Consider the following 24,967-nt stretch of genomic DNA (forward strand, 5'->3'; position numbering starts at 1 on the left):
CGCGGCTGGGCGAGAGGTCGCAGGCCCAGCCGCTGATTGGCTGCGACGCCAGGCGGAAGTGATGTTGCTGTCAGTGGCTCCTCAGGCTCCCGGGAAGCCGCGAGTTTCCGCAGGGAGGCGGCGGCGGAGGCGAAGGAGGAGGAGGCTGCTGCGGGTGAGTTGGAGAGTAGGTGTAGCGGGCTGGATCTCGGAAATCCGGGTGGCCCTGGACTGGAGCGGTCGGCACATGCGGAGGAGGAGCCGCGCCGAGGGCACCTTGGGACCTGGCGTGCTCTTCCCCAACGGGACGGGGCCTCCGGGTCTTAGGTTCCGGGTAGCATAGGTCCTAATGAGAGGGGCGCCTTGCACAGAGCAACCGAGGCCGCTGGGAGGGGCCGCCAGTGGAACCCACGTTCTCTGCTTGCCCTGGTTCTTTTGAGCAAGGTGAAAGGGCTTGAAGGGCAGTGGTTATAGAACAGAATCTTGAACCGGGGAGATGTCCTTCTTTCTTGATAACTAAATGTTGTTTTGATGGGCCTAGTAGTTGAGGGATGGGGCGGGGGGGTCTGCTCTAGCAACCCGGAAGCCCGAGGATAAGTGCTGCTATGCCCCTGGGCGACAGGAAAAGCTCGGGTTCTCTTGCAGAGTCTGTGGTGGAACCTACTGTATGAGCCCGCCTGGGGCTGCTCTCTAAGCAGATTCTGGATTTACTTCTGTGAAGACTGGGGAAGGCACCTAGCTATCCTGGGACAGTCGGAGGGGCAGGAGGGATGTAAGAGGAAACTGCCCTGGAAAGTAAGGGCATGGTGCCCCCCACATATAATCACAGCAGTAGAGAGGTGGAAGCAAGAGGACCGTGAGTTTTCAACTGTTTATATAAAGAAGGTAAAAAAGTGGAAACAGAAAAATCAAGGGAGAGGATAACTTAAATTAATGGGAGCTTTTGGGAGAGGAGTGCTTAGTGGCATAATTTCTCTCCCTTTCCAAGGAGCCTTTGGTAAGACAGAGTTACGTTTTCTAGAATGTTCTAAGTTGGCCCTATCCGAGTGTGTGTGTGGGTACTAAGACTGCTCCAGGGAGGGTTCAGTAAGCAGCAGTGGTTTCTGTAGGAGCTCAGGAGCCCACATGTGCCTTGTCTTTTTCCCCACAGTTGCTGGCTGGTTCTGATTTGGCAGTTCTCCTTTGTGGTGTGCCCTCAGTGAAAAACCGGCTTGCTGAAACAGGGACAGCTTTTAGTCCTTACCAGTCAGCCCCACTCTCGCTGTTACCCACATGCATGCCTGCTAAGTTTTATTCTGTTTTCTGTTTGATTTCCCTACCTGGGCTGCTGGGGACTGTATTGCCAGTTACCTGGTAACCAGATGCTAGCCTTTAAGTCCTGCTGAACTTTTAGAGAAGCAAATGAGAAGAGAATGACATGATAGGTCAGGCAGTGGGGTACCTGGGTTTCGTATTGATGGGGCCATGTTATGACGGACCTCTTCCAGTCTATGACTAATTTTAGATCCCTGGAAATGAAGCTTAACATTGCCCACTGCTCTGTCCTAGCCTTCACTACAGCTCCTGCCTTGCTGGCTTTAGTGGGACACTTTCCCTCCATTCTTGGGGCCCACAGGTCTGCAGCTTGTGTTCCCAGTCAGCACTACTCACAGTGAAGGTGATACCTTTCCTCCAGTTTCACAAAATGAATGTGACATGGTTACCCAGACCAAGACCTAAACTTCACAGAGAGCCCAGGTAGGAATGGGGCCCCACTGTGGGAGTTTGAAGTCAGCTTGGGAAAAGATTTATGTTGTTTCTAAATAAGAGGGAGATGGAGCTGGAGCTGGGTGTGGTGGCACATGCCTGTAATCCCAGGCAGAGGGATTTGAGTCCATTCTGGTCTACATACTGAGTTCCAAAACAACCAGAACTACATGATAAGAGTCTATCAAAAAAAAGAGGGAGGTGATCCTGATGCTGTCAGTCATGGGAGTGATGTGTACTTTGAATACCCTGAGTGAGCTGCCTGAAACCCATGAGCACTTAGATGATGCAAGGCTATTGGAGCAGCCGGGATGGTCATCCCATAGGGTTAGCCCTGGCTCATACTCCAGCTTGGGGCTATCATTTTGATTAGCGACAAATGTGATTGGTCACTGACAGACCATAGTTACTCTGTGATTCCTGCACTTGTTGCCTCTTTATTTGCTGATGTTCTTTCCCTTTGTCTGCAGCCTGCTGTTCTGATGCCGAAAGGGAGGCAGAAAGTTCCACACTTGGATGCCCCCCTGGGCCTGCCCATCTGCCTCTGGCTGGAATTAGCTGGGCTCTTCTTCATGGTTCCCTGGGTCATGGGCCTGTCAGAAGCAGGTGGGCTTGACACCTTGGGTGCAGGGGGGCTAAGCTGGGCCGTACATCTGGACAGCCTCGAAGGAGAGAGGAAGGAAGAGACTCTGACGCAACAGGCAGATGCTGTGGCCCAGGCAGCAGGGCTGGTGAATGCTGGGCGCATTGGAGAGCTCCAGGGGCACTACCTCTTTGTCCAGCCAGCTGGGCATAGGCAAGCTATGGAGGTGGAGGCCATGCGGCAGCAGGCAGAAGCTGTGTTGGCCAGGCATGAAGCTGTGCGCTGGCATTCAGAGCAGAGGCTGTTGAAGCGGGCTAAGCGCAGCATCCATTTCAATGATCCCAAGTATCCTCAGCAGTGGCACCTGGTAAGTACAGCTCAGATAGACAGGGTCAGCTCTAGTGTGCTTTGACTAAGAGGCATGTCTGTGGACTGAGAATAGAGTTTGCTCTCAGCTCATACCTTCGCTGTCTGCCAGGAAGAGCAGTGGAGTGCTGAGGATGTGTGCACTCGCTGCCTGGGCTGCTGCTTAGCCTTCTGCTTTCTGTTCCTTTGGCGGAGCTGCTTCACCCACTCTGCACCCCTGTAAAATGGAGAGTGTAGCAGCGTGTATATGAAGTACTCAGAAAACTGCCTTACACATGGTAGACCCTGTTATGTATGGCTAACTGCTAACCTTATTGTGTAATAACTACCACTTAGCCCTTTTCACCCCAAGTTACCAACAAGTGATGCCAAACTTTCTTGGAGACCAAGGAATGGAGGGGCAGGACTCTGATGTGCCATTCTGTTAGTGCACTCTGTTCGCCACTAACCTGTTGGTCTATTGTCTCTGTTTGGCTCTTTGGTAAAGCCAAGGGAAGGAGTAGCCTTAACTTGTCCCTCTGGGCCGAGCTATGTGTGTCCCTGGATTTCTTTGTCTCTCCTACAGAATAATCGACGGAGCCCAGGCAGAGACATCAATGTGACAGGTGTGTGGGAGCGAAATGTAACTGGGCGAGGGGTGACAGTGGTGGTGGTGGACGATGGAGTGGAGCACACCATCCAGGACATTGCACCCAACTATGTGAGTGGCCTGGAATGACCCCCTGCTGCCACATTACTCTTTTTCTTTGGTGTTACCTCCTCCCTTTTGTTCCTTTTCCTAGAAAGTGCTGTGCCAAGCCAAACATCCTGGCCGGGAGGGGTTGAGGGGGTGGATAGTGTTTTTCACTCTCCTTTCTCAGTCAGCTTTCCAGCCTAGCAGTTAAGGCCCACAAGGTGACTTTAGTCTATAGCAAGAGCAATTCCAGGCATTACTTCCTGCTTCCTGTTGTTGCTGCTCCTTCTCTGGGGAGCAGGGAGTGGCCTTATAGGCTGCTTTCTCCTCAGAGGTTCTGAAAACTGGCTAAGGTGTGTCTTTTAGAGAATCTGATATTTATCACGTGTTTCCCCCAAACAGTGGACAGAGTCCTAAACAGGCAAGAGAGAGCTTTGCTAAAAGCCTTGGCCCTTCTCAGTTGTTCCCCAGTGTCCTTGGCTCCTATCTCAAACCCTTGTTTGCTCAAGGTGATGGATCTGCTAACTCTGACTTAGAGTTGGAAATTCCCAGTTCCTTGTTCTCTCTGACATTTAGAAACTGACCCATTCTAACCAGTAAGTGACCTCTTGTTGGCCCCTCAATATTTCAGAGCCCAGAGGGTAGCTATGACCTCAACTCCAATGACCCAGATCCTATGCCCCACCCTGATGCGGAGAATGGCAACCACCATGGGACCCGGTGTGCAGGAGAAATTGCAGCTGTGCCCAACAACAGCTTCTGTGCAGTGGGTGTGGCCTATGGGAGCCGAATAGCAGGTAACTCATGCTTCCGCTATCCTTGGGAAGCTCCTGGGACACAGTGGTCATTTTTTATCCTCTTCCCCATTCTGAAATTTCTTTTTCCCATCATCGTCTGTAGCCTACAGTAAGGAGTAAGAACATAACAAGTTAATGAATTCATTGACTTTTCAGACTTCGACCTGACTATGCTCTGCTAGTGTTTCTTGTTTTTGTGAAGTGCCTTCTCATCAATTTGCCTTCCACGACTCTACGTCTATGGAGGCTGCTCTCCAAGTTCCACTTTCAAGTCTCCTGCTCTCCATTCTCTTAAGAGAGCCTAGTCTCCAGGTGGAGATGGTTCTGTGGTTCTTTCCTCTCTCTGTCTTGTAAATCAAGGGGAAAGTATGAGCACTACCCCTGAATCCTGATGAAAACCTGGGAACCTACGACCGCAACTGGCTGGCTGTAACCCTCATGTTCTCCAGCAGGGGGCCTCAGCACTCTGCAAATGAGATTACGGAAGAGGCCAGAAATCCTGAGGGTTCAAGCCCTTCTGACATTTCCACTTGTCACCACAATGTGGCCAACTCCATTTTAGACGGGGATAGCAAAGATAATGAGTGCTGTTCATTTAATTCCTTTATTGTGTCAAGCACCAGCTAGGTGTTTCATGTAAAATGACAAGCTAAGGGGAAATACAGTGCTTCCCACCTCCCAGGATCATTAGATCTGAGTTCAAGCATGATAGGAAAAGACCTTTGAAAGCTAGGCATGGTGGTATATACTTGTCTATCCAAAATCCCAGAACTTGAGGCAGGAGGGTCAGGTTCATCCGCTGCTACGTATTAAGTTTAAGGCAAATGTGCTTTCTGAGACCCTGTCTTTAAAAAAAACAAAACATTTGAACTAGTAATATGTATATATTGTGTAAGGATCCAGACTACAAAAGAGGGGTTGATATGTAGCTCTGCGAAGTGTTGTCATGCAAGCATGAGGACCCGAGTTCAATCCCAGGCACCCGTGTAAAAAACTGGAAATGAGTGGGTACTTTTATGATTCCGGTGCTAGAAGACAGAGACAGATGAATCCCTCGGATCACTGGCCAGCCAGCCTAACTTAATTGGCAAGCCCTGGGTCTCAATAAGAGACCCTGTGTCACAAACAACGAGGGTTTTGAAGAATGATACCTGAGATAGACCTTTTGCCTCCAAACACACACATATATACATATGCACACTAATACATTCATACCCACACACATGTTTAACCATGAAACATGCACACACAAAAGTACAAAAAAAACATATAGGGGAAAGTAAGTCTTCCACACAGACCTCCCTACCACCTGGCAGCCCACTTGGAGAATATGTACTATTTCTAGTTTGTTAGTGAGGAGCTGGTGTCTCTTCAATGCCCAGGTATCCGAGTGCTGGATGGACCACTCACAGACAGTATGGAGGCTGTGGCATTCAACAAGCACTATCAGATCAATGACATCTACAGCTGCAGGTAAGGAGAGCTGCAGGTGAGAGCGTGAGAGCCTGGAGTGTGTGGGACAGATCTTCATCAGAAGCTTAGCAAAACAGGCTGCCTGTGGTGTAGCAGGGGGTCCGTGCTAATAAGGCTGTTTTCCTCGTTTATCTAGATCCCCAGCCCCGAGTCCTCAGTGTTAAACACTCGTCACTCTAGTAATCAGGTTGTCACACAGAATGCCCCAACATGCCTACATTGTCTAAACTCACAAGGCTCTTAGAAGAAAGTGGGTTGAACCTCAGTGCCTCCTTCAAAACTGCACATGAAGCTTTAGACTGTGGATCAAGTGGCTGGATAATAAGAACTTAGGGTGGGAGCCCCCATTCTTATTGATGGAGCCTATTCTTCCCTATGACTAATACCTTTCTTAAATTCTTAAGTTTGATTAAGTTTTCTTAAGTGGAAAGGGGTTGCATGCCCATGCCATGGTCAGACAGAGGAATACTTTGTGTAGACAGTTTTCTCCTTCTACTTTTATATGGCTCCAGGGATCAAACTCAAGTCAGTAGGCTTACACAGCAAGCACCTTTACTACTGAGACATCTCATAGGCTGTACTCAGGAACAAGAACTTGCCAGGCATGGTAACACATACTTTAACACATCCCAGCACTTAGGAGCAGAGGCAGCTGGACCTCTGAATTTGAACCAGCCTGGTCTACATGAGTTCTAGGACAGCCAGGGCTATATAGTCAGACCTTGTCTCAACAACATCCAAGGGGGGAGGGAGAACTTAGAGCTGGAGAGACGGGTTGGTGACTAAGAACACTTAATGCTCTTGCAGAGGACCTGGTTTAGGTTCCCAACACCCACATGGTGGTTCACGGTCCTCTGTCACTCCAGTCTGAGGGTCTCTGATACCTGGCCTCCTCAGGTAGTCTACAGATGTTGTGCTTGTACATACATTGTACATACACTCACACACATAAAATTTGATTTAAAAAAATATTTAAAAGCATATGTAATTTGAACAACTCTAATCATCTACTACAACCTAGTAGTAGATCTGTAGATCACAGGAATGACCCTGCTATTCCACTGTGTATCTTCTGCTTCCTGGGACCTGAGAAAGAGTAGACAGGATAAAGTCATCCTAAATTGGGGAGATTTCTAAGTAAAAGAAGAACCTTTTACTTCTATTTTTCACTTTGGAAGAAAATGGACTGTTGACACCATGTGTCTTTTAATCATGGGGTTGTTTGGGAGAAGAGTAAAAGCTGCAGGCAGAAGAGTGGTCTGGTAAAACAGGGAGACCCTAACTGAGTAGCTCCAACTTGGTCCACCCTCCATTTGCATATTTTAACAGCTGGGGCCCAGATGATGATGGGAAGACAGTGGATGGTCCTCACCAGCTCGGAAAGGTAACTGAGGTGCATAGAGACTGGAAGACTTGACATCCTCTTCATTCAGTTCTAGAAGAAACACCAGTCAAACCCTCTTCCCACCTCACCCTCATAGTGCCCAGATTGCACCATTTAGCATAGCTGTGCCATCCATCCTTTCAAGAGTGTGCCTTGCTCAGGATGGGACCAATGGAAGGAATGGAATAGCTTTCAGCTTGTTTCTCTTGAATCTCGTTCTGGATTTCTACTCCTCGCCCTGCTCTGTCATCTGATAAACAGAATATATTTGTCAAATACTCATTTAACTCTTAGCTTTCTCCCACCTAATGTCTGTGTCTAAATCTCCTTCCCCTTGCCCAATGCCCTTTCCATTTTTCTCTTCTAGAAGTGGGAGGAGAAGAGACTTGGTCCAATAGGTACAGGTCTTTCTGTTAGCTCCTTGACTAATAGCCTGACATTTTTGTTCTTCAGGCCGCCTTACAACACGGAGTGATGGCTGGTCGCCAGGGCTTTGGGAGTATCTTTGTGGTTGCCAGTGGTAATGGGGGCCAGCACAATGACAACTGCAACTATGATGGCTATGCCAACTCCATCTACACTGTCACAATAGGTAGTGATCTAGAGACTGTGGGAATGGGGTCAGTGGGTGTTTTTTGCATCTCACTTCACTGTTTATCTAAACGTATAATCATGGCCATTTTTGGAGGTCAGATAGGACTAACCCAGCTCCTGCAGACTCTCAGAACTTCTCTGAGACATGTTCAGCTATTCCCCAGAAATCACCCACCTGTCTCCACTACTGTTAGGATGGGTTTGATCTCCTCTCTGGTCTCTTTCCATGGCCACTGGCTTGAAGCTGCATCTGGCTACCCTTTAACCTGAATTAAGGACACTTGGCTTGCACTCCCAATCATAGAGTTTGTTGTTCCATTTTTATTATTTCCTTATTTGACTTTGTACCTGATTATAGGCTCCTTGGCATCAGCCTTGTAGTACATTCCTGGATCACAAGAGAGTGTCCCCACTGCTCTCTACCACTGCATACTACTTCCTTCCTACCCCTTCCATGATGTGGCCTTTTCCACATGTCTTTAATGTGGCTCACAGATCTTAGTAAATGTTGAAAACAAATGACTAAGTACAGAGGCAGAAGGCCACTGATTTTGCCTGAAGCCGGTGGGAAGAGTGGTATGGTGCAAGAATTCCCTCTGCCGTTTGAGGCTGCCTGCCCACATGCAGATGAGGACTGGTCCTTCTTTCAACTCAGGGTAAACCCATCCCTTCATGATGAAGGCAGCTCTGGAATCAGGTGCTAGCCATAGGAGCCACTCCTTAAGTGAGCACCCATCTCACTTTTTTGTGCCAGGTGCTGTGGATGAGGAAGGACGGATGCCTTTTTATGCAGAGGAGTGTGCCTCCATGTTGGCAGTTACCTTCAGTGGTGGAGACAAGATGCTTCGGAGCATTGTGAGTGCTTTGGGGACCCTTCTTAAAAGGTTTCTGTCCGACATCTATGAGGTGGTGGTGGGGTGCTTCAAGACAAGGGCTCATCCTGTACCTGAGGCTGGCTTGGGACTCCCACTATAGTTCAGATTGGCATTGAGTTTACAAGTCATTTTCCTGCTGTGGCCTCCCACATGTTGAGAGGACAGATGTGATGCAACATACCTGGTAAAACATTTCTTTTTTTTTTCTTTTTTTTTTCCCTCCAACCTGTTCTTGAGATTGGGTCTCATATAACCTAGGCTCGCCTTGAATTCACTACCTATCTGAGAATGACCTTGAATTCCTGGTCCTCCTGCATTAGTAGTTTTGATCTTAAACTTTTTAACTTGGTAATGGGATCCATGTGGTAGCATTTGGACTTTTACTACTTTTTGTGGGCTGAGGTCATGGCGCAGTGCTGTTCAGTCCCTTTATAAATACTAATTAATACCTTGTTCCTCTCAGGAATAAAGGCAGTGCTTATCTCAGGGATGCACAGCATAGGAAGTTGGAGCTGGCTTGTATCAGTGTGACCCCACCCTTCCCTGGTGCTCTGATTAAAGCCAAAGCCTGAGAATACACTTGTGTAGCCCACACAACCATTGAAGGACTCTGGGACCTCTGCTGGGCTCCAGCCCAGGCTATATAAATCAGGCCTCCTAACCACAGCCCTAGAGCACCCTGTATGTCTCTGTTGCATCTAACAGTGTCAAGTGAGAACAGAAGACTCCAGGCCAGAGCTGGGCAGGAGCCAGGTGGTTGTAAGCTTTTGCCAGTGGCCAGTTGGGAGGTCTCTGGGGCCACTGGGAATTAAGCAGCTTCATCTTCACACAGAGTCAAGTTTATTTTCCAGAATGAAAAGTTTGTTGTGCCAGTAAATGACTTCTGGTCAACACAATGTTCCAAGGCTCTGTGCCAGTTGACCCCCACCCCAGGGAGACCAGAGAAGGGAGCAGACAAAAGTGAAAAGCAAGATGCTTGCAGGCAGCCTGGGGTTCTACTAGCCTGTGTTAGGAAGAACAGGAACTTATTCTGCTCCTTACCACCTGGCAGAGCTCTGGGGCCTGCCTACTCCTGTCCCCTGAATACAAGGGACCTAAGAAGGCTCTGTAGCAGAGTCACTGTTGCTCAGCATGGCCTGGCTTTGCCCTCCCAACTCAATGCAGTTTCTAACCCTCACCCCCACCCTCCATCTGAACTATAATTTGTCTGGATTTGAAGAGTGAGTTTATTCAGCCAAGTTCCCATCTTTGGAATGTCCTTGCTTTGGCAACCTCATGTTTATGTGACCAGGCAACTGGATGGAGCTGTGCTTCTGAGGGTAAGGGCCAGGGGAATAGGCTTCCCACATCTGGCTTCTTGCCCAGGGAGCTTCCCTAGCTTTTCCTAGTGCTGTGTGATGTTCTTGCCATTATGGGCAAGTTCACAGACTTCACATCTGTACTCTAGACTATCACTGTGGGGCTGTTTCCTTAACAGGGAAAAATCAATCTGCTCCCTGGCATCAACCAGACTTCCTTTCTCGTTGAGACTACAGCTTGGCTTGTTTTTCCCTTTCATTTGAGAGTGCACAGTGTCTGGGTGAAAATTACATCTTTTGGCAGCTGTTGTAACAGCTGGGAAGGGGGGCTGGGAATACAAAGGCAGCTCTTGGCAGAAGTTGGCATCCCAGTATCTGACCCAGAAGAGAAGTTTGAAAGAAAAAAGTTCTAGCCTGTACTGGCCTAATGTGAGGGAGCAGGGTTAGTAGGGCTTGCTCAACTAAGTGTTTGATGCGCTTTCATGATGAGACATGAAAAGAACTTGATCCCAAACAGATACTGCCTTTCCCCGACTTCCATGTCTCGTCTGAGAAACATGAGTAGTAGGAAAGAGGGTCTCACAGAAACCCAACCAAGACACCAACCAGAGCAGGAAAGCAGCTTGTCCTGAGGTTGGCCTATTGGCCAGTTGGCTAATAGTGCATGGTAGATAAGGCATGGTGATACTGATACTGTAGCAAACTTCAAGCAAGGCTGCAATAATCTTCTTGGAGAACATGCTCTCACCAGTTACTGTCCCAGTTCCAGCTAGGACCTAGTAGCAGCTCTGGCCGCTTCTTTGGCTAGCTGGGTTATGGATAGTTGGGTAGAGAATTTGGGAATGAAATGATAAAGAATTAGAGGAGCAAGAATCAGGAAACTCCTGTACCCACATCTCACATGCCTATCTCCTTTTCCTACATTTGTGCCTCTAAAGTCACTCTTCAGTTTCTGCCTTCTAGAGATCCCAAAGGCCATAGGACAGCTCTTGAAAGGGCATGGCCACCTGTTTGGAGGTCTGTCCTATTCCCCTTCTCTAGTGTCTAACCCCTCCCCACTCCTTATCTTATTCCATTTTGCAGGTGACCACTGATTGGGACCTTCAGAAGGGCACTGGCTGCACAGAAGGCCACACAGGGACCTCTGCTGCAGCTCCTCTGGCAGCTGGCATGATAGCCCTCATGCTGCAGGTGCGGCCCTGCCTCACATGGCGGGACATCCAGCACATCATTGTCTTCACAGCCACCCAGGTTAGAGCCGGCAACTAGCCAGCAAGTGCCCAGCCCACCCCATCCCAGGGTTTGACTGTCAGGAGACTCCAGGCTCAGAATGTCTCAAATGTTGGGTGGGGTATATAAAACACATTCATGGTGAGGAATGTACAGCATGGGTACAAGTCCAGTATCATCAGTATCACAGAGCAGAGCCCACCCATCCCTCTTCTGCTCAGGCCATTTACCTAAGATGAGCTCTGGCAGGGCACTCTCACTTGGGAACTGGTCCTCTTGACTCCTTTTCAGGAAACAGACCACTCAGGTAGTGAGGTTTTGGGGCTTGGGGCTTTGATCTTTTATTTCAGCCTTTTTTTTTTTTGAGGAAATCTATTCACTCCCCAGTCACCTCAGGGGAAGGTCTGGACTGAATCTGTTGGCAGGCAGGTAGAGAGAAGGGAGTCCCGCAATGCTAGAGATTCACCAATACCTCTGTTCTTTCAGTATGAGGATCATCATGCAGACTGGCTCACCAATGAGGCTGGCTTCAGCCACAGCCATCAGCATGGTTTCGGCCTCCTCAATGCCTGGAGACTCGTCAATGCAGCCAAGGTGAAAAAGGTGTTGGCCAGCAGGATACCCTGCAGAGAGAGACTAACGGAAGGCTACCTGATGCCTAAACATTGCCTGGCCTTTTGCAGGCACCTGACCACTGTAGCCCTCATCTTGACCGATACCCATCTTATCAGTAAAAAACAGAAGTTCCCAAGCTGCTGAAATAGTGCTTGGATATAGTCAGGGTATCAGTAGTTCTGGTTCTCCCCTTCCATTCTAGGATGCCATTTTCTCTGATTCCTTAACTTGGTGTTCTCAGGAGCATTTGGGGTGCAGAAGGAACCTCGAGTGAAAGGGTAGGATGACAGGAAAGCTAGAGAGTTAGACCTTAAAGATCTTACGGAGGGTGGGTGTAAGAATGGAATTACAATATTACAGTAAGCTTTGTTTGTTAATTGCTGTCTCTTTCCTCGAATAGATCTGGACATCTGTCCCTTACTTAGCCTCCTATGTCAGCCCCGTGCTAAAAGAAAATAAGGCTGTTCCTCGGTCCCCCCATTCCCTGGAGGTGCTATGGAATGGTAAGCCTTCAACACACGGGGTTAATCTTAGGTCCAAGGCTTGAAACGGGTGATGGGGAAGCTATGCTAAGCTCATCCTCCCTGCCCAGTTCTCCCCCTTCCTTCAGGAGCTGAGCCGCAGCCAAACCTGTGGAGTTTTCTTTGACCATTTTAGGGCATGTTGCTGCTTCTGAGTTGGCTGGCCCCCTGGCTGCTTAACAAGACCTTTCTCCTGAGTTCCTAATAGTATAAAGGAGCTGTGAGCAATGCTCTAGGAAGGCAGTGGGTAGAATGGGAGTTGGGTTCTGGGAGCCTCAGCAGGAGTTGAAAGAAGTGCTTTTGGCTTTCGTGCTAGGATCTTGCCAAACAGCCCTATCCAGCCTGGTGGCCTCAGCATGAAGGAGAGGAATGCGAGACTTTGGTTCTCAAGCTCCTCCAGAGAAGACCAGATGCAGTCTCTTAGGGGTGAGACAGGCATGAGTATAGCCCCTGGGCTAGGGTTGCCTACTGTCCTCTGCTCTTACTCCATGGCTTTCCTTTATTAGGTCCGTATGAAGAAGTAAAGGTCATCTTCTAAGCCAGGGGATGTGGTTGTATGTTGAACACAGAGGTGGAAACCCTTCCAAGAGTAACAGGAAGCTAGATGAAGATGTTTTGCTCAGTGACCCACTGTCTGTACTGTTTCTGTTGTTTTGGTGCTTATGATAGAACCCAGTGCCTCGTATATGCTAAACACATATTCTGTCATTAAGCTATATGCCAGCCTTTCTATGTTCACATTGCCCATTTATTCCTACCCTTAGCCTCATGGACCAATTTTTTCCCTTGAGAAATTTTGACAGTCAGAGTTAGTTGCTACTTTTTATGAATATTGAGGTGTGTTGTGCCTCTTACTTAGGTCAAAACTCTGTCCTTATTTTTCCTGTGCCCCTTGAAAGTGCTCAAAACAGAGACATGGTGTCTAAGAGAAGGAATGACCAAAGGAGGAACCTTGCCTGGGAGGATAGGGCAGCTTCTTTCCATGGAGGCTTCAATGGACATGCTTCCCTAAGCATGTCCCACTCTTGCCAGTTTCCCTGTGCACGGAAGGAGACCTAAGGCCTAGGGAACACATTTTTCAGTAAAAGGCATGCTGTCTTGGGAAGGGCAGAAAACATACCCAGGAATGTAGTTCTGGGAAGCCCCTGGCCCTCACACACTGTGGGATCATGGGCCTTTTAACCTTTACTCCATCCAGGGCTGTTTCCTGCACTGGTATCAGATGACCAAGTAGACTTGGAGGGTCAGAGACCTCTCCAGCTGTGTCATCCTGTGCTTCTCGTTATCCAGGGAACGTTGCCGCTTAAGTCTGACATCTTCCGTGGGTTAGAAGGCATCTGGCAATTGCTTGTTGGTCACTAGAACGTAGAGAGGATAGGTGTTCTGATAGAAAGAGTGGGATGTAGGGAAGTGAAGACAGCGGAAGAGGGAGATAAAGATCCCAGAGTCTGACTAGTGGAGTCTTTTACCAGGGTGGTAAGCAGACCTACCTGCCCACTCTGAAAGCCAGGGAAAGAGACTTCTTGCCCTGAATACATTCAACCCTCGATAGAACAAAACAGAGCAGGAGGTGTGAGCCTGAAGACTGACTGGTGGTTGAAAAAGTGAAATTCACATGGTCCTGAACTGAGCAGTTCAGCCACCAACAGTCTAGACACCATCCCCTACCATCCGAGATGGTCCAGACACCTCATCCCTGACAGCCACAATTAATCTTATAACCCTTCAGCCACAGATAGCGTAGACCCTATCCCCTAGAGGCAAGCCATAGTCTTCAAGCATGATCAGGCTGGCTCTAGGGCTGGGGCTGGAAGCAAACTTTTTGAGAGGCAGAGGGAAGCTGAGCATGATGATACCTGTCTGTAATCCTAGCACTCGTGTGTCAGAGGACAGGAGAATCACTGCAAGTTCAGCTTGGTTTATATAGTGGGTTCCAGGCAAGCCAGGACTGCAAAGAGCAACCCTGCAATCCCAGAGAAAAAGGGGAAAGGAACCAGGCAGAAGGAGCTGAGTATCCAGTCAGTAGCAGAAGAGGTGAAACAACCCTAAAGGGCTCAGAGCATTGTTAATAAGGACTTTTAGCCATAATGGAGATGTCCAGATGTGTGCAGCTATTGAGTCAGTTGGACATTTCAAATGTAGCTAGTGTGACCAAGGAACTGAATGTCCATCCATCCGTCCCCCACTCCCCCAAGACAGGGTTTCTCTATGTAAGAGCCCTGACTGCCCGGGAACTCATTCTGTAGACCAGGCTGGACTCAAATTCACAGAGATTCACCTGCCTCTGCCTCCCAAATGCTAGTATTAAAGGCGTGCGCCACCACCGCCCGGCGATGTATTACACAACTTCTTGTCATACCCCACCACCACCACTGTTGCCTCCCTCATCAGAGCTGCTGTGTTGCTTGACTTCAGCTCCTTCTTACACAGGATTTCTCCATTTAAATCATATTCTGATCCCTCATGAAATAAGTAGAAAGGATAGAGTTGTCATAGCTTCCGCTAGATTATGGAAACAAAGCTTGGTATTTTCTGGATAAAGGATGAAAGGTTAAAACGGAAAAAAATAAATAAAAAACTTGCCAAAGACAAGACACATATTAATTTGTGATATAGAGGATGACCATTTTCTTGGAGTTTCTAGTGCTGTTAAAACACTGATAAAGGCCAGGTAGTGGGGGGCGCGCTCCTTTAATCCTAGCACTTGGGAGGCCAAGGCTGGCAGATCTCTGTGAGTTCAAGGCCAGCCTGGTCTACAGAGTGAGTTCCAGGACAGGCTCTAAAGCAACAGAGAAACCCTGTCTCAAAAAACAAAAACAAACAGACAGACAAGACAAAACAAAACACTGTGGTGAAAAGCAATGTGGGAAAGAAAGGGTTTATGTCAGCTTGTAGATTACACAGTGATTTGTGAAGGGGAGTCAGAGCAGAAATCTGGAAGAAACTGAAGCTGAGACCACAGAAGAATACTGCTTAGGGCTTGCTCAGCCTGGTTTCTTGTATAACTCATGACCACCTGTCCAGGGGCGTAACTACCCTCCTGCATGGGCTGGACTCACCCGTATCAATCATCAATCAAGAAAATATTCATAGGCCAATCTGGTGGGGACATTTTCTTAATTGAGGTTCCCTCTTCCCAGATAACTCTTTCTTGTGTCACATTAACCAAAAACAAAAAAATAAAACTAGCTAGTGTTCAAAGTAGTTGTCAGTTTTAGGCGTTAACTTATTTAATTCTGCTAGAAATAACAGTTTACTCACATGCTTTACCACCCAGGTCCCTGTCCACAGACTTAAAAGTCGGATGTAAACTAGGCGTACTGTGTCTGTGTGTGCGCGCGCGTGTGTGTGTGTGTGTACTATATATGCCTTTAATCCCAGCATTTAGGAGGCAAAGAGTTCAGCCTAATCTATGTAGGAAGTTTCAAGACAGCCAGGACTACATAGAGAGACCTTGCCTCAAAAAACAAAGCCAGGGGGCTGGAGAGATGACTCAGCGGTTAAGGGCATTGCCTGCTCTTCCAAAGGTCCTGAGTTCAATTCCCGGCATCCACATGGTGGCTCACAACCATCTGTAATGAGGTCTTGTGCCCTCTTCCGACCTGAAGGCATACATACACACAGACAGAACATTGCATACATAATAAATAAATATTAAAAAAAAAAGCCAGGCAGTGGTGGCACTTGGGTTTAATCGCAGCACTCAGGAGGCAGAGGCAGATGGATCTCTCTGTGAGTTCAAGGCCAGGCTGGTCTACAAAGTGAGTTCTAGGACAGCTAGAGCTACAATAGTGAGACCTTGTCTCAAAAAAAAAAAAAAAAAAAGTCAGATGTAAGGATCAGGGTGGGGATGAGATGGGAGCAAAACCTGGATGTAGCATATTACTGTGTACACCCATTTTGGATTGAACTCCTTTTGAAACTCTATGATATTCCATAGCATTGAGTACTTCCCTGCCTACCACTTCGGGGCTGCTCCACCTATATAGTGAATGTGCTCATCTGTAGATTCCCAAGTCACAGCGTGCTGCTTTCTACCAATCTATTGCATTAACATATATTAACATATACCATCTTAACTCCGCTGTCGCCTCTTAAAAGCTAGCCTACTGCCCAAGACTCTCCTGCTTATATCAGTGCTACTACCACTTCCTAGGTCCTGGCCTAGTAGTTCTAGACTTTTTAGTCCCTCTATACATCACTACTACCAAGGTCTTCCCCTGCTTTTCCCTCACAGTTATTTTTTCTTTCCTTCAGTGGAATCTCTTGACTGATTCAAATCCCTGGGATCTGCTTTGTACCTGGCACTGTGTTCTAGAGATTCAGAGATAAAACATGACTACTCCCTCTCTGCAGGCGTAGAAATAGTGCCATGTCATATGTGCTGTGATAGACACAATGTAGGGCTTTGAGAGCTCAGCAGAGACATCCCGTCTGCCTCTAGGGAAGACAGGAAGGCTCAAGGAAACTGCTCACTGACATGAGTTTTGCCAATATGCTAGTGAGAAGAAAGAGTGAGAATAGAGACACCAAAGCAGCAGGAGCAATGTGGTCAAGGATCTTCAGGGAGCTGCATATAGGTCAGGATGTCTGGAACACAGGCTATAGAGGAAAAGAAGACCTAGAACTAGAGTGTGTGCCATGGTTTAGCCCCTATACTTTTTTTTTTAATTATGATTTATTTATTTATTTTTGAGGCAGTGTTCCTTGAGTAGCCCTGGCTGTCCTGGAACTCACTTTGTAGACCATGCTGGCTTTGAACTTGGACATATGCCTGCCTCTGCCTCCCATATGCTAGGTTTAAAGGTGTGCACCACCACCACTCAGCTTTCACCTATACTTTATCTTGAAGGTTACAGGGTCTTTGAAATGGGTGGCCCCCGATGTCTGGAGTAAGGATGTTGAGGGAAAAACTGGAATACTTCCCAGGCCTCATTTTACACATACATACAGAAATCCTTACTGGTGAAATGAATGATCCCTGCCAGGGGAATCCCAGGAAGGAGAAGAAATGGAAGTCATTCATGAAACAGGTCTATTGGCCCTGTGTTGATAATTTAAAATATTGCTGGGCAATGGTGGTGCACGCCTTTAATCTCAGTACTTGGGAGGCAGAGGCAGGCGGATCTCTGTGAGTCGAGGCCAGCCTGGTCTATAAGAACTAGTTACAGGACTGACTCCAAAGCTATAGAGAAACCCTGTCTCGAAAAACAAAAACAAACAAACAAAGATAATTTAAAATATTCATTCATTGTGAAAATGTATAAGGAATTGTTCTTTGTCGTGAGTCTAAAACCAGAGGACATTTAAAACTGTGTGCAGCTGACCTTGGTGGTATAATCCCAGAAGGCTGAGGCAAGAATACAAGTTATTGCCTGTGGGTTACATAGCACATTCAAAGCCAACCTCCCTGGGCAACTTATAAAGACCCTGTCTCAAGATAACAGCTATAGTAGTTGAAGAGATGGCTCTGTGGTTAAGAGCAGGTATTGATTCCCAGAACCCATGTTAGGCATCTTAACAGCTTCCTGTAACTCATGAGCACTTAAATTCATATACCAACATACAAACATATGTACATAATTTAAAATTAATAAAATAGGGGTTAAGAGTGCTGGCTGCCCTTGAAAAAACTCAGATTTGGTTCCCAGAACCCGTGTAGCATCTCACAACAGTCTGTAACTTCAAGATAGGGGATCTGGTGCCCCCTTTTGGCCTCCATGGGCACCTGGCATACATATGGTACACATACCTATAGGCAAATATTCATACATATAATAAATTTACTTTTCTTTTTTTAAGACAGAGTTTCTGTGTGTAGCCTTGACTGTCCTGGAACTTGTTCTATAGACCAGACTGGCTACAGACTCAGACATCCACCTGCCTCTGCCTCCCAAATCCTGGGAATAAAAGCTTGTGACACCATACCCGGCATACTTTAACTCTTTAAAAATCTTTAAATCTTTTTTTTTTCCATGCTGAAAGTCAAGCATTAGGGGACGGAGAGATGGCTCACAGGTTAAGAGCCCTGGCTGCTCTTCCAGAGCTCTTGAGTTTAATTCCCAGCAATCACATGGTGGCTCACAACCATCTGTAATGAGATCTGGTGCCGTCTTGAACAATAAAAAGGGCTTAGAATAAAGCTTTGGTGGAGCACTTAGCATACAACAGGCCTTGGGTCCAAACCCAAGTACCACAAAAGGAAAATACATGCTGTGCTTTTTGATAGAAAAATGCAGAGGATGATTAGGAAGGAATAAGGAAACAGAAAGACAGCTTTCTCAAGAAGTCTGATAGTGAAGGAGTAATAATATGTAATACTTCTGTAGCCTAAATATTTGTTAGGTACTGTTCTGTACACTTGCTATACTGATAACCCTAGGGCCAGGTCCTGTTACTAGCCTGAGTATATAGATAAAGCAGATAACTCAGTTTTCAATGCTAGGAAGTGACAGCTGAGATTTGAACTCAGTGGATGGCTACAACTGGTTGTTTCTTTGTTTTGTTGGTTTTTAAATTTTTTTTATGTGTATGAGTGCTTTGCTTGTTTGTATATCTGTGCCCTCATGTGTGCCTGGTACCCTTGCATGCCAGAAGAGTGCACTTAATCCCCTGGGATAGGAGTTCTAAATAGTTGTTAGCAGCAGTTCTGTAAGTGCTGAGAATTGAAGCCAGCTCTCTGAACCACTGAGCCATCTCTCCAGCCCCTGAGCCCATGCTTTTGACTAGTAGGCAGAGGGAAGTGAAGAGTGGGAAAAGGGCTCATGCATGGTTGGTTTTTGTGGGAGGAAAGACACAAGGAGATGAATAACTGGGCTGGTGTTTTGACTCTTGCCTAAGTTTTATGAAAAAGACAAGAAAGCAAAGGGAACTAGAGATGTAAACAGAATGTTGGTATAAAAAGCCGTAGGATATTAGAGAACCAGGAAACAGGAATGGAAGGGCCATGTTCAGACATGGTAGGACAGATGAATTTATGAAAACACACTGTGCCTCTGTACACAGAGGCAAGGTGGGTATAACCAGTGCTTTCCAGGAGTATGGGTGCCTTTTGTTTTTACTTTGTTCATCCCTTTTCTAACATACCTTTGACTAATGTTTATTTCTTATGTAATAAGCATGCCCATAATGGCAGTTACTAAACCATGCTGAAGTTAACCTGCTTGGGGCATGCTTTAAGTAGTAGCTGGTGACACGGGATGGAGAAAAGTAAGTTATGACCTTGGTGGTTCCTATAGACATCAGTTTCTTAGTGGTGAACCAGAAATGACACTTAGCCAGGAGTGGTGGTTGCGCACGCCTTTAATCCCAGCACTCAGGAGGCAGAGGCAGGCTGAGCTCTTAAGTTCAAGGTCAGCCTGGTCTACACAGAGCAAGTTTCAGGACAGCAAGGGCTACACAAAGAAATTCTGTCTGAAAAAACAAACAAACAAACAAGAAAATGTAATCCCTTCTCATCTTAGTTTCCCCATTCTGTCTTCCTTATCTGTAAAATTAAGGTGTCACTCTTTGTCTTGTGTGTTAGGAAAAGTTAATTCGAGAAGAGATACTTTAGGAAGAATTATATCTCACTGCAGTCTAATCTCTTAGTCACCAGTTGAGTCTCCCAGTCTTTTAGTTAAAATACTCATAGATTTGTAGAAAGTTGCAAAATAATGAGCATGTAAATCTCATATACCTTTCCCCAATGTTAATGTCATATAATTATAATACAATATCAAAGCCAAGAACCTGATATTGGAACAATCCATAGAACATGACTGGTCTTACTAGTTTTACATGCATTCAGCATCTGTGTGTGTGTGTGTGAGAGAGAGAGAGAGAGACTCTATGTATATAACTCTGCGATTGATCATGTGTTTACTTTTGTAACCCCTGCCTCAGTTAGGATCTGAAGTGGGCTGTCACAGGCCTCCTTTGTATTACCTCTTTATGGCTGCATGAACCCCTTTCCTATCCCTGACATCTGAGAACATCTGTTCTCTATCTCTGAAGGTGTGCTACTTAGAGTTACAGAAGTGTAATTATGCAGTATAAATTCTTTTGAGATTAACTTTTTTTTTTTTTTTCGAGACAGGGTTTCTCTATGTAGCTTTGGAGCCTGTCCTGGAACTTGCTCTGTAGACCAGACTGGGCTCAAATTCAGAGATCTGCCTGCCTCTGCTTCCCAAGTGCTGGAATTAAAGGCATGCACCACCACCCCTGGCCGGCAAGATTAGGTTTTTCATTCTGCATGACTTCTTTGAAGCGTATCCAGTCTAGTAGCTTTGTAAATTAATGTTGTATTATCTTCCATACATGAGTATTGTTTGTTTACCTCTATCCTTTTAGTGCCACTTCCCTTCTTTGTCTTTGGGTTTTCGAGACAGGGTTTCTTATTTATTTATTTATTTATCTATCTATCTATCTATAGCTTTGGAGCCTATCCTGGAACTAGCTCTTGTAGACCAGGATGGCCTTAAACTCCTGCCTCTGCCTCCCTAGTGCTGGGATTAAAGGCGTGCACCACCATTGCCTATTTGCCATTTCCCCTTCTAGAATGTCCTCTGCTAGTCTGAGTTGATTTCCTTATTCAGCATGTCTCACTGCTGTGTGCCTCACCCCTTCTAATATGCCCCATATCAATTATGCATATAATTTTTCTGTTTGCAGACAAAGGCAGGGACTATATGCACTTCTCTTTGTATTTCCTACATCTCATACTGTACCTGCAATGTGGGAGGTGTGTGGTAGATGGGTTTTAGATGGATGAACGATGGGGTACTTATATCATCTTGGCTGTGTTATCTCCCTAGCTAGACCCGAAACTAGATGGGAACTTGGCTGCCTCACTGCATTCCATTTGCTAGTCTACATTGTACCAAAGATGTTTATATGTGGCTTCAGTACATGAGTACCTTTGTATATGGTGGGATGAAATGAGGGCGTAAGTGCTTATGGGCTGGTTTCCCAGCTGCCAAGCCTGACTTCCTACAGTCAGCAGGATGGACCTGGAGATGTCGGGGCTGAAGACCCTGGAACATGTGGCAGTGACAGTCTCCATCACTCACCCACGACGTGGCAGCTTAGAACTGAAACTGTTTTGTCCCAGTGGCATGATGTCTTTGATCGGCGCGCCCCGCAGCCTGGACTCGTATGTACACCTGCCCATAGCCTCCTGAGTTTTCTTTATAATAAGGGCTTTCTCAAGAAGATGCTGACACTATCCTAAGACACTGCACCACTGGTCTCCTTAGCAGCTGGAGACCATGGGCCATGCTTTATTCAAGTGTTTATAACATACTTGCATTATATTCCTGCGTGGGTTCCTCTAGTCCTTTGGAAAGCTAAGTGTAGTAGTATGGCTGTAGTTGTAGCACTGGGGAGGGTGATAAGACAGGAGGATCATGAGTTTGACACCAGCTTGGGCTGTCTAGAAAGACCCGGTTTCAAAAGTGCTGAAGGTATGGCTCACTTATAAACATTAGTTCAGCATGCTAGCCTCAAGGGAGGAGCATGCTAGCCTCAAGGAAAAAGGAGCAGCATATACCATAACCCAGCACTCAAGTTGTAAAGGTGGAAGAGGAAAGAGTTCAAGAACAGCTAGGACTTTATAGCAATACTTATCTAAAAGAAAAGAAACTTAGATCTGTGGATTTCCAGGCCTGTACTTTCTCCATGTTGTCCTTTACTACACACAGGGAAACAAGTTCCTCATACCCCAAGATCCCAAGAACGGGGTGGCACTTAAAGACTTCTCATGGCACCCTCCCAAATGTTATAGTTAGTTCCTTATGTGTTTCTGTTCTGGGGTTAGGTTAGCTGTCTGTGCCAAGCCATCCATATGTTCTGCTTTGCTCTTTCTCAGGGATCCTAATGGCTTCAATGACTGGACCTTTTCCACTGTGCGGTGTTGGGGGGAAAGAGCAAGAGGCATCTACAGATTGGCCATCAGGGATGTAGGTGAGCCTTCCTGTCTTACACTACCTTGTCCCCCTTGAGTTTCACACTCCCCACAGGAAGTGTTCCATGGGTAATATAGGTAGGATTGCTGTTGGTGAAGATGGCACATGCCAAGAAATATGTCCTATCCTAAAAGTAGGCATTGTCCCTAAATGCCTCATGTATGTCCCTAAATGCTCATTTATACTGCCTCTATATTCCTTGGAGAAGTGACTGATGCATTTTTCCTCAGGATAGCAACAAATATTCCTTGTTGAAACCACATTTCAAGCCCTTTCACATATTACCATCCTTCGGCCAGCCCTGATAGGCAGGTAAGGGCAGGACAAATTTTCACCATTTTGCTTTTTAGAAAAACTGAGGTCCTTAGGTTTGAAGTGACTTGTATAGGATCATGGTAGCAGTGAAAGTTACAATAGCAAGAAAACCGACTATCTGCAGTATCAGCATGGAGACTGGAAATGGAACCCAGCCTTCCCAGCTGGTTCCAGTCAGGTTAGGTATCCACTTGACTGGCAGCTTTTGAACCTTTAATTTAATAGAAGGACGTTTTTTTCCTTTGAAGGAAAATCCCAGATAAAACCCCAGAGTATGGGAGGCAGATGCAAAATACTGCTTTCCATATGCCTTCAACCTTTCTCTTCTGTCCCTAGGGTGCCCTATGAGGGGGGTCTGTGGGACATAAACTGTGGCAGACTGTGTGGTCTGAATCCCCATGGGCGGATGGGTGGGCCAGGCTCTGCCTTTCTGCATGGCCAACAGTATACAGCTCATGGCTACCCACTTACTGCCCTAGGAGATGAGCCGCTCCAAGTGGGCATCCTCCGGCAGTGGCAGCTGACCCTGTATGGCTCTATGTGGAGTCCAGTAGACATCAAGGACAGACAAAGGTAGGTATGACTGCATCCGTCAGAGGAGAGAGAAGGAGACGGCTCCTAAGCCCTGGGGAAGAGGTGCCACTGAGGGAGCCCAATTTTCTGAACCCCAACTGTGCTTCAGCTTAGAACAATGACAAGAGTCATGGGCCAAGAACCCAGGGTACTTCTGCACTCCCTCCTCTGGGGTTTCCCTCCCTCTTCAACTACAAGATAGAGGGCAGATGGTATAGGTGCCATGTTGGTAGCGTGTCTTTGTCTTTTCTTTCCTTCAGTCTGTTAGAAAGTGCCATGAGTGGAAAGTACCTGCATGATGACTTCACTCTGCCTTGCCCACCGGGGCTGAAAATTCCTGAGGAGGATGGTTACATCATCACCCCTAACACACTCAAGGTATAGAGACCAAAACTCCAGCTATAGCTGTCAGGGCTATCCTGGGAGATTTTGTCCTTGGTATTATGCAGGTGAACTGGGGAATGAGGGATTTGGAGGACATGGGTCCCTAGCATTACTCCTAGCCTGTTAGCTCCCTCATTGAGGACAGTACCTGTATGTGAGAAAGGCTTGAGCAGTGGTTGGGTTGGGAAGGGTCCCTAGAAGTGAGAGACTCCCCGGGCTCATGCTTCTGGGCTAGAGCCTGTTGCTAACACTGTCAATATTTGGCTTTCCCTTAGACCCTGGTGCTGGTGGGCTGCTTCACTGTCTTCTGGACCATTTATTACATGCTAGAAGTATACTTGAGCCAGAGGAACATGGCTTCCATCCAAGGTTGCAGGAGTGGACACTGCTCCTGGCCCCAACGGAGCCAAAACTCTAGGGAGGTGGGGACAGAACTAGAATCAGTGCCTCTATGCAACAGCAAGGGCCAGGATGGAATGGATTCAGAGAATGGAAGCTGTGCTACCACCTCTGGCTTCCTGGCCCCAGAGCTGCTCGGTGAAGGGGACTGGAACCCGTCCCAGAGTAGTAAGATTGTCCGGGACTGTCCTCAGTACCAGCCCCCAGACCTGCTCCAGGGGAAGGATGGACAGATCTGCTGACCCCAGGGCCCAGAGTCCTCCTCCATATGCAACAGGCTCTTTCTAAAATTGGTGATGAGGCTTCCAATCATGGATGCTCAGGAGAGAAATGGTCCTTATAGTGACATCTGGAACCCAAGGCCTCTGAAGCAGTCTTGGTACCCTCAGGAGAGTGAGGGCCATCAAGAGCAGTGGTAGAGGACTGGTGATCATAGGCTCTTCTAGCTGAGCTTTGCTGGTGAGCCTTGGCACCCTCATCAGGCAGCCCTTGATCTCACCCCTCTGAGGCTGGTCAATGACCTAGGCCACCAGGATCTCCACCCATTCATGAGTGCCTGTGTGCGTGCCGAAGAATGCTGTCAACAGAAGTGTCACTGTACAGAGGGCCCAGAGGAGAGGCTGGCAAGAGCCTGGACATGCCTACCCTGAAAGAAGCTGCCTTCATTACCCTTTGCTGTACACCTGGTCCGAAGCCAACCTCAAGCCTGCCCCTGTCTCCTTTGCCACCACTCTCCCTTCCTGCTGAAGGAATGGTGAAGCTCCTGGGAGGCATGAGTCCCAGCACCCCTGCTGCCTCGTTGGGGAAGTTGTCCAGTAGGACTGCAGAGAGCTGACACCAATGTTGTCAAAGACAGCTTGGGAGCCACTGCCTGTGACCACCCTGTCTTCCTCTGCAAAGTGCTCAGGGAAATGGCCTTCGTTCCTGAGGCCGGCTGTCTGCCTGACTTTTCCTCCATTCTTGGCCTTCCCTTTCCCTTCTTCTGAGCTAATTGTTAATCTGAATTTTTTAATGCTTAAGATTTGATTTGTACTTTTCACAGCAACATTTTGTTGAATTTTTTTCTGCACAGCTTTTCCAAAATAAAAACCAGAAGTAAAAAAAAAAATTCAAACAATTCCACCGCTTCCCACCTTTCCTCCCTTCTGCCTCCCCAAAGCTGTTGCAGATCACTCCTGTTCCCCATAGCCCACTTCCTCCGAACTTCTGCGTCTGTGG

At 47.1% G+C, this 24,967-nt stretch overlaps 1 protein-coding gene across 4 annotated transcripts; it reads left to right on the forward strand.

Annotated features, from left to right (window-relative positions):
- The first annotated feature begins 21 nt into the window (after positions 1 to 21).
- Pcsk7 (proprotein convertase subtilisin/kexin type 7) lies at positions 22 to 24,866 on the forward strand. 4 transcript variants are annotated; one of them, XM_048417548.3, is made up of 17 exons: positions 22 to 154; positions 1,595 to 1,716; positions 2,196 to 2,675; positions 3,240 to 3,374; positions 3,979 to 4,144; positions 5,527 to 5,617; positions 6,947 to 7,001; positions 7,455 to 7,593; positions 8,350 to 8,450; positions 10,852 to 11,019; positions 11,485 to 11,601; positions 12,014 to 12,116; positions 21,111 to 21,267; positions 21,982 to 22,076; positions 22,873 to 22,966; positions 23,227 to 23,344; positions 23,626 to 24,866. In XM_048417548.3, exons 3-17 carry the CDS (start codon positions 2,208 to 2,210, stop codon positions 23,989 to 23,991), a joined length of 2,373 nt encoding a protein of 790 aa, XP_048273505.3. In that variant the 5' UTR covers positions 22 to 154; positions 1,595 to 1,716; positions 2,196 to 2,207; the 3' UTR covers positions 23,992 to 24,866. The 4 variants fall into 4 exon arrangements, with proteins under 4 accessions (XP_048273505.3, XP_048273507.3, XP_048273506.3 ...); XM_048417550.3 differs by having other exon boundaries at positions 24 to 154; positions 11,485 to 11,592; XM_048417549.3 differs by lacking the exon at positions 22 to 154 and adding an exon at positions 196 to 423.
- The last annotated feature ends 101 nt before the right edge of the window (positions 24,867 to 24,967 follow it).

This window comes from Myodes glareolus, chromosome 4 (genome assembly GCF_982192425.1).
Source record: "Myodes glareolus chromosome 4, mMyoGla1.1, whole genome shotgun sequence".
Lineage (NCBI taxonomy): Eukaryota > Metazoa > Chordata > Mammalia > Rodentia > Cricetidae > Myodes > Myodes glareolus.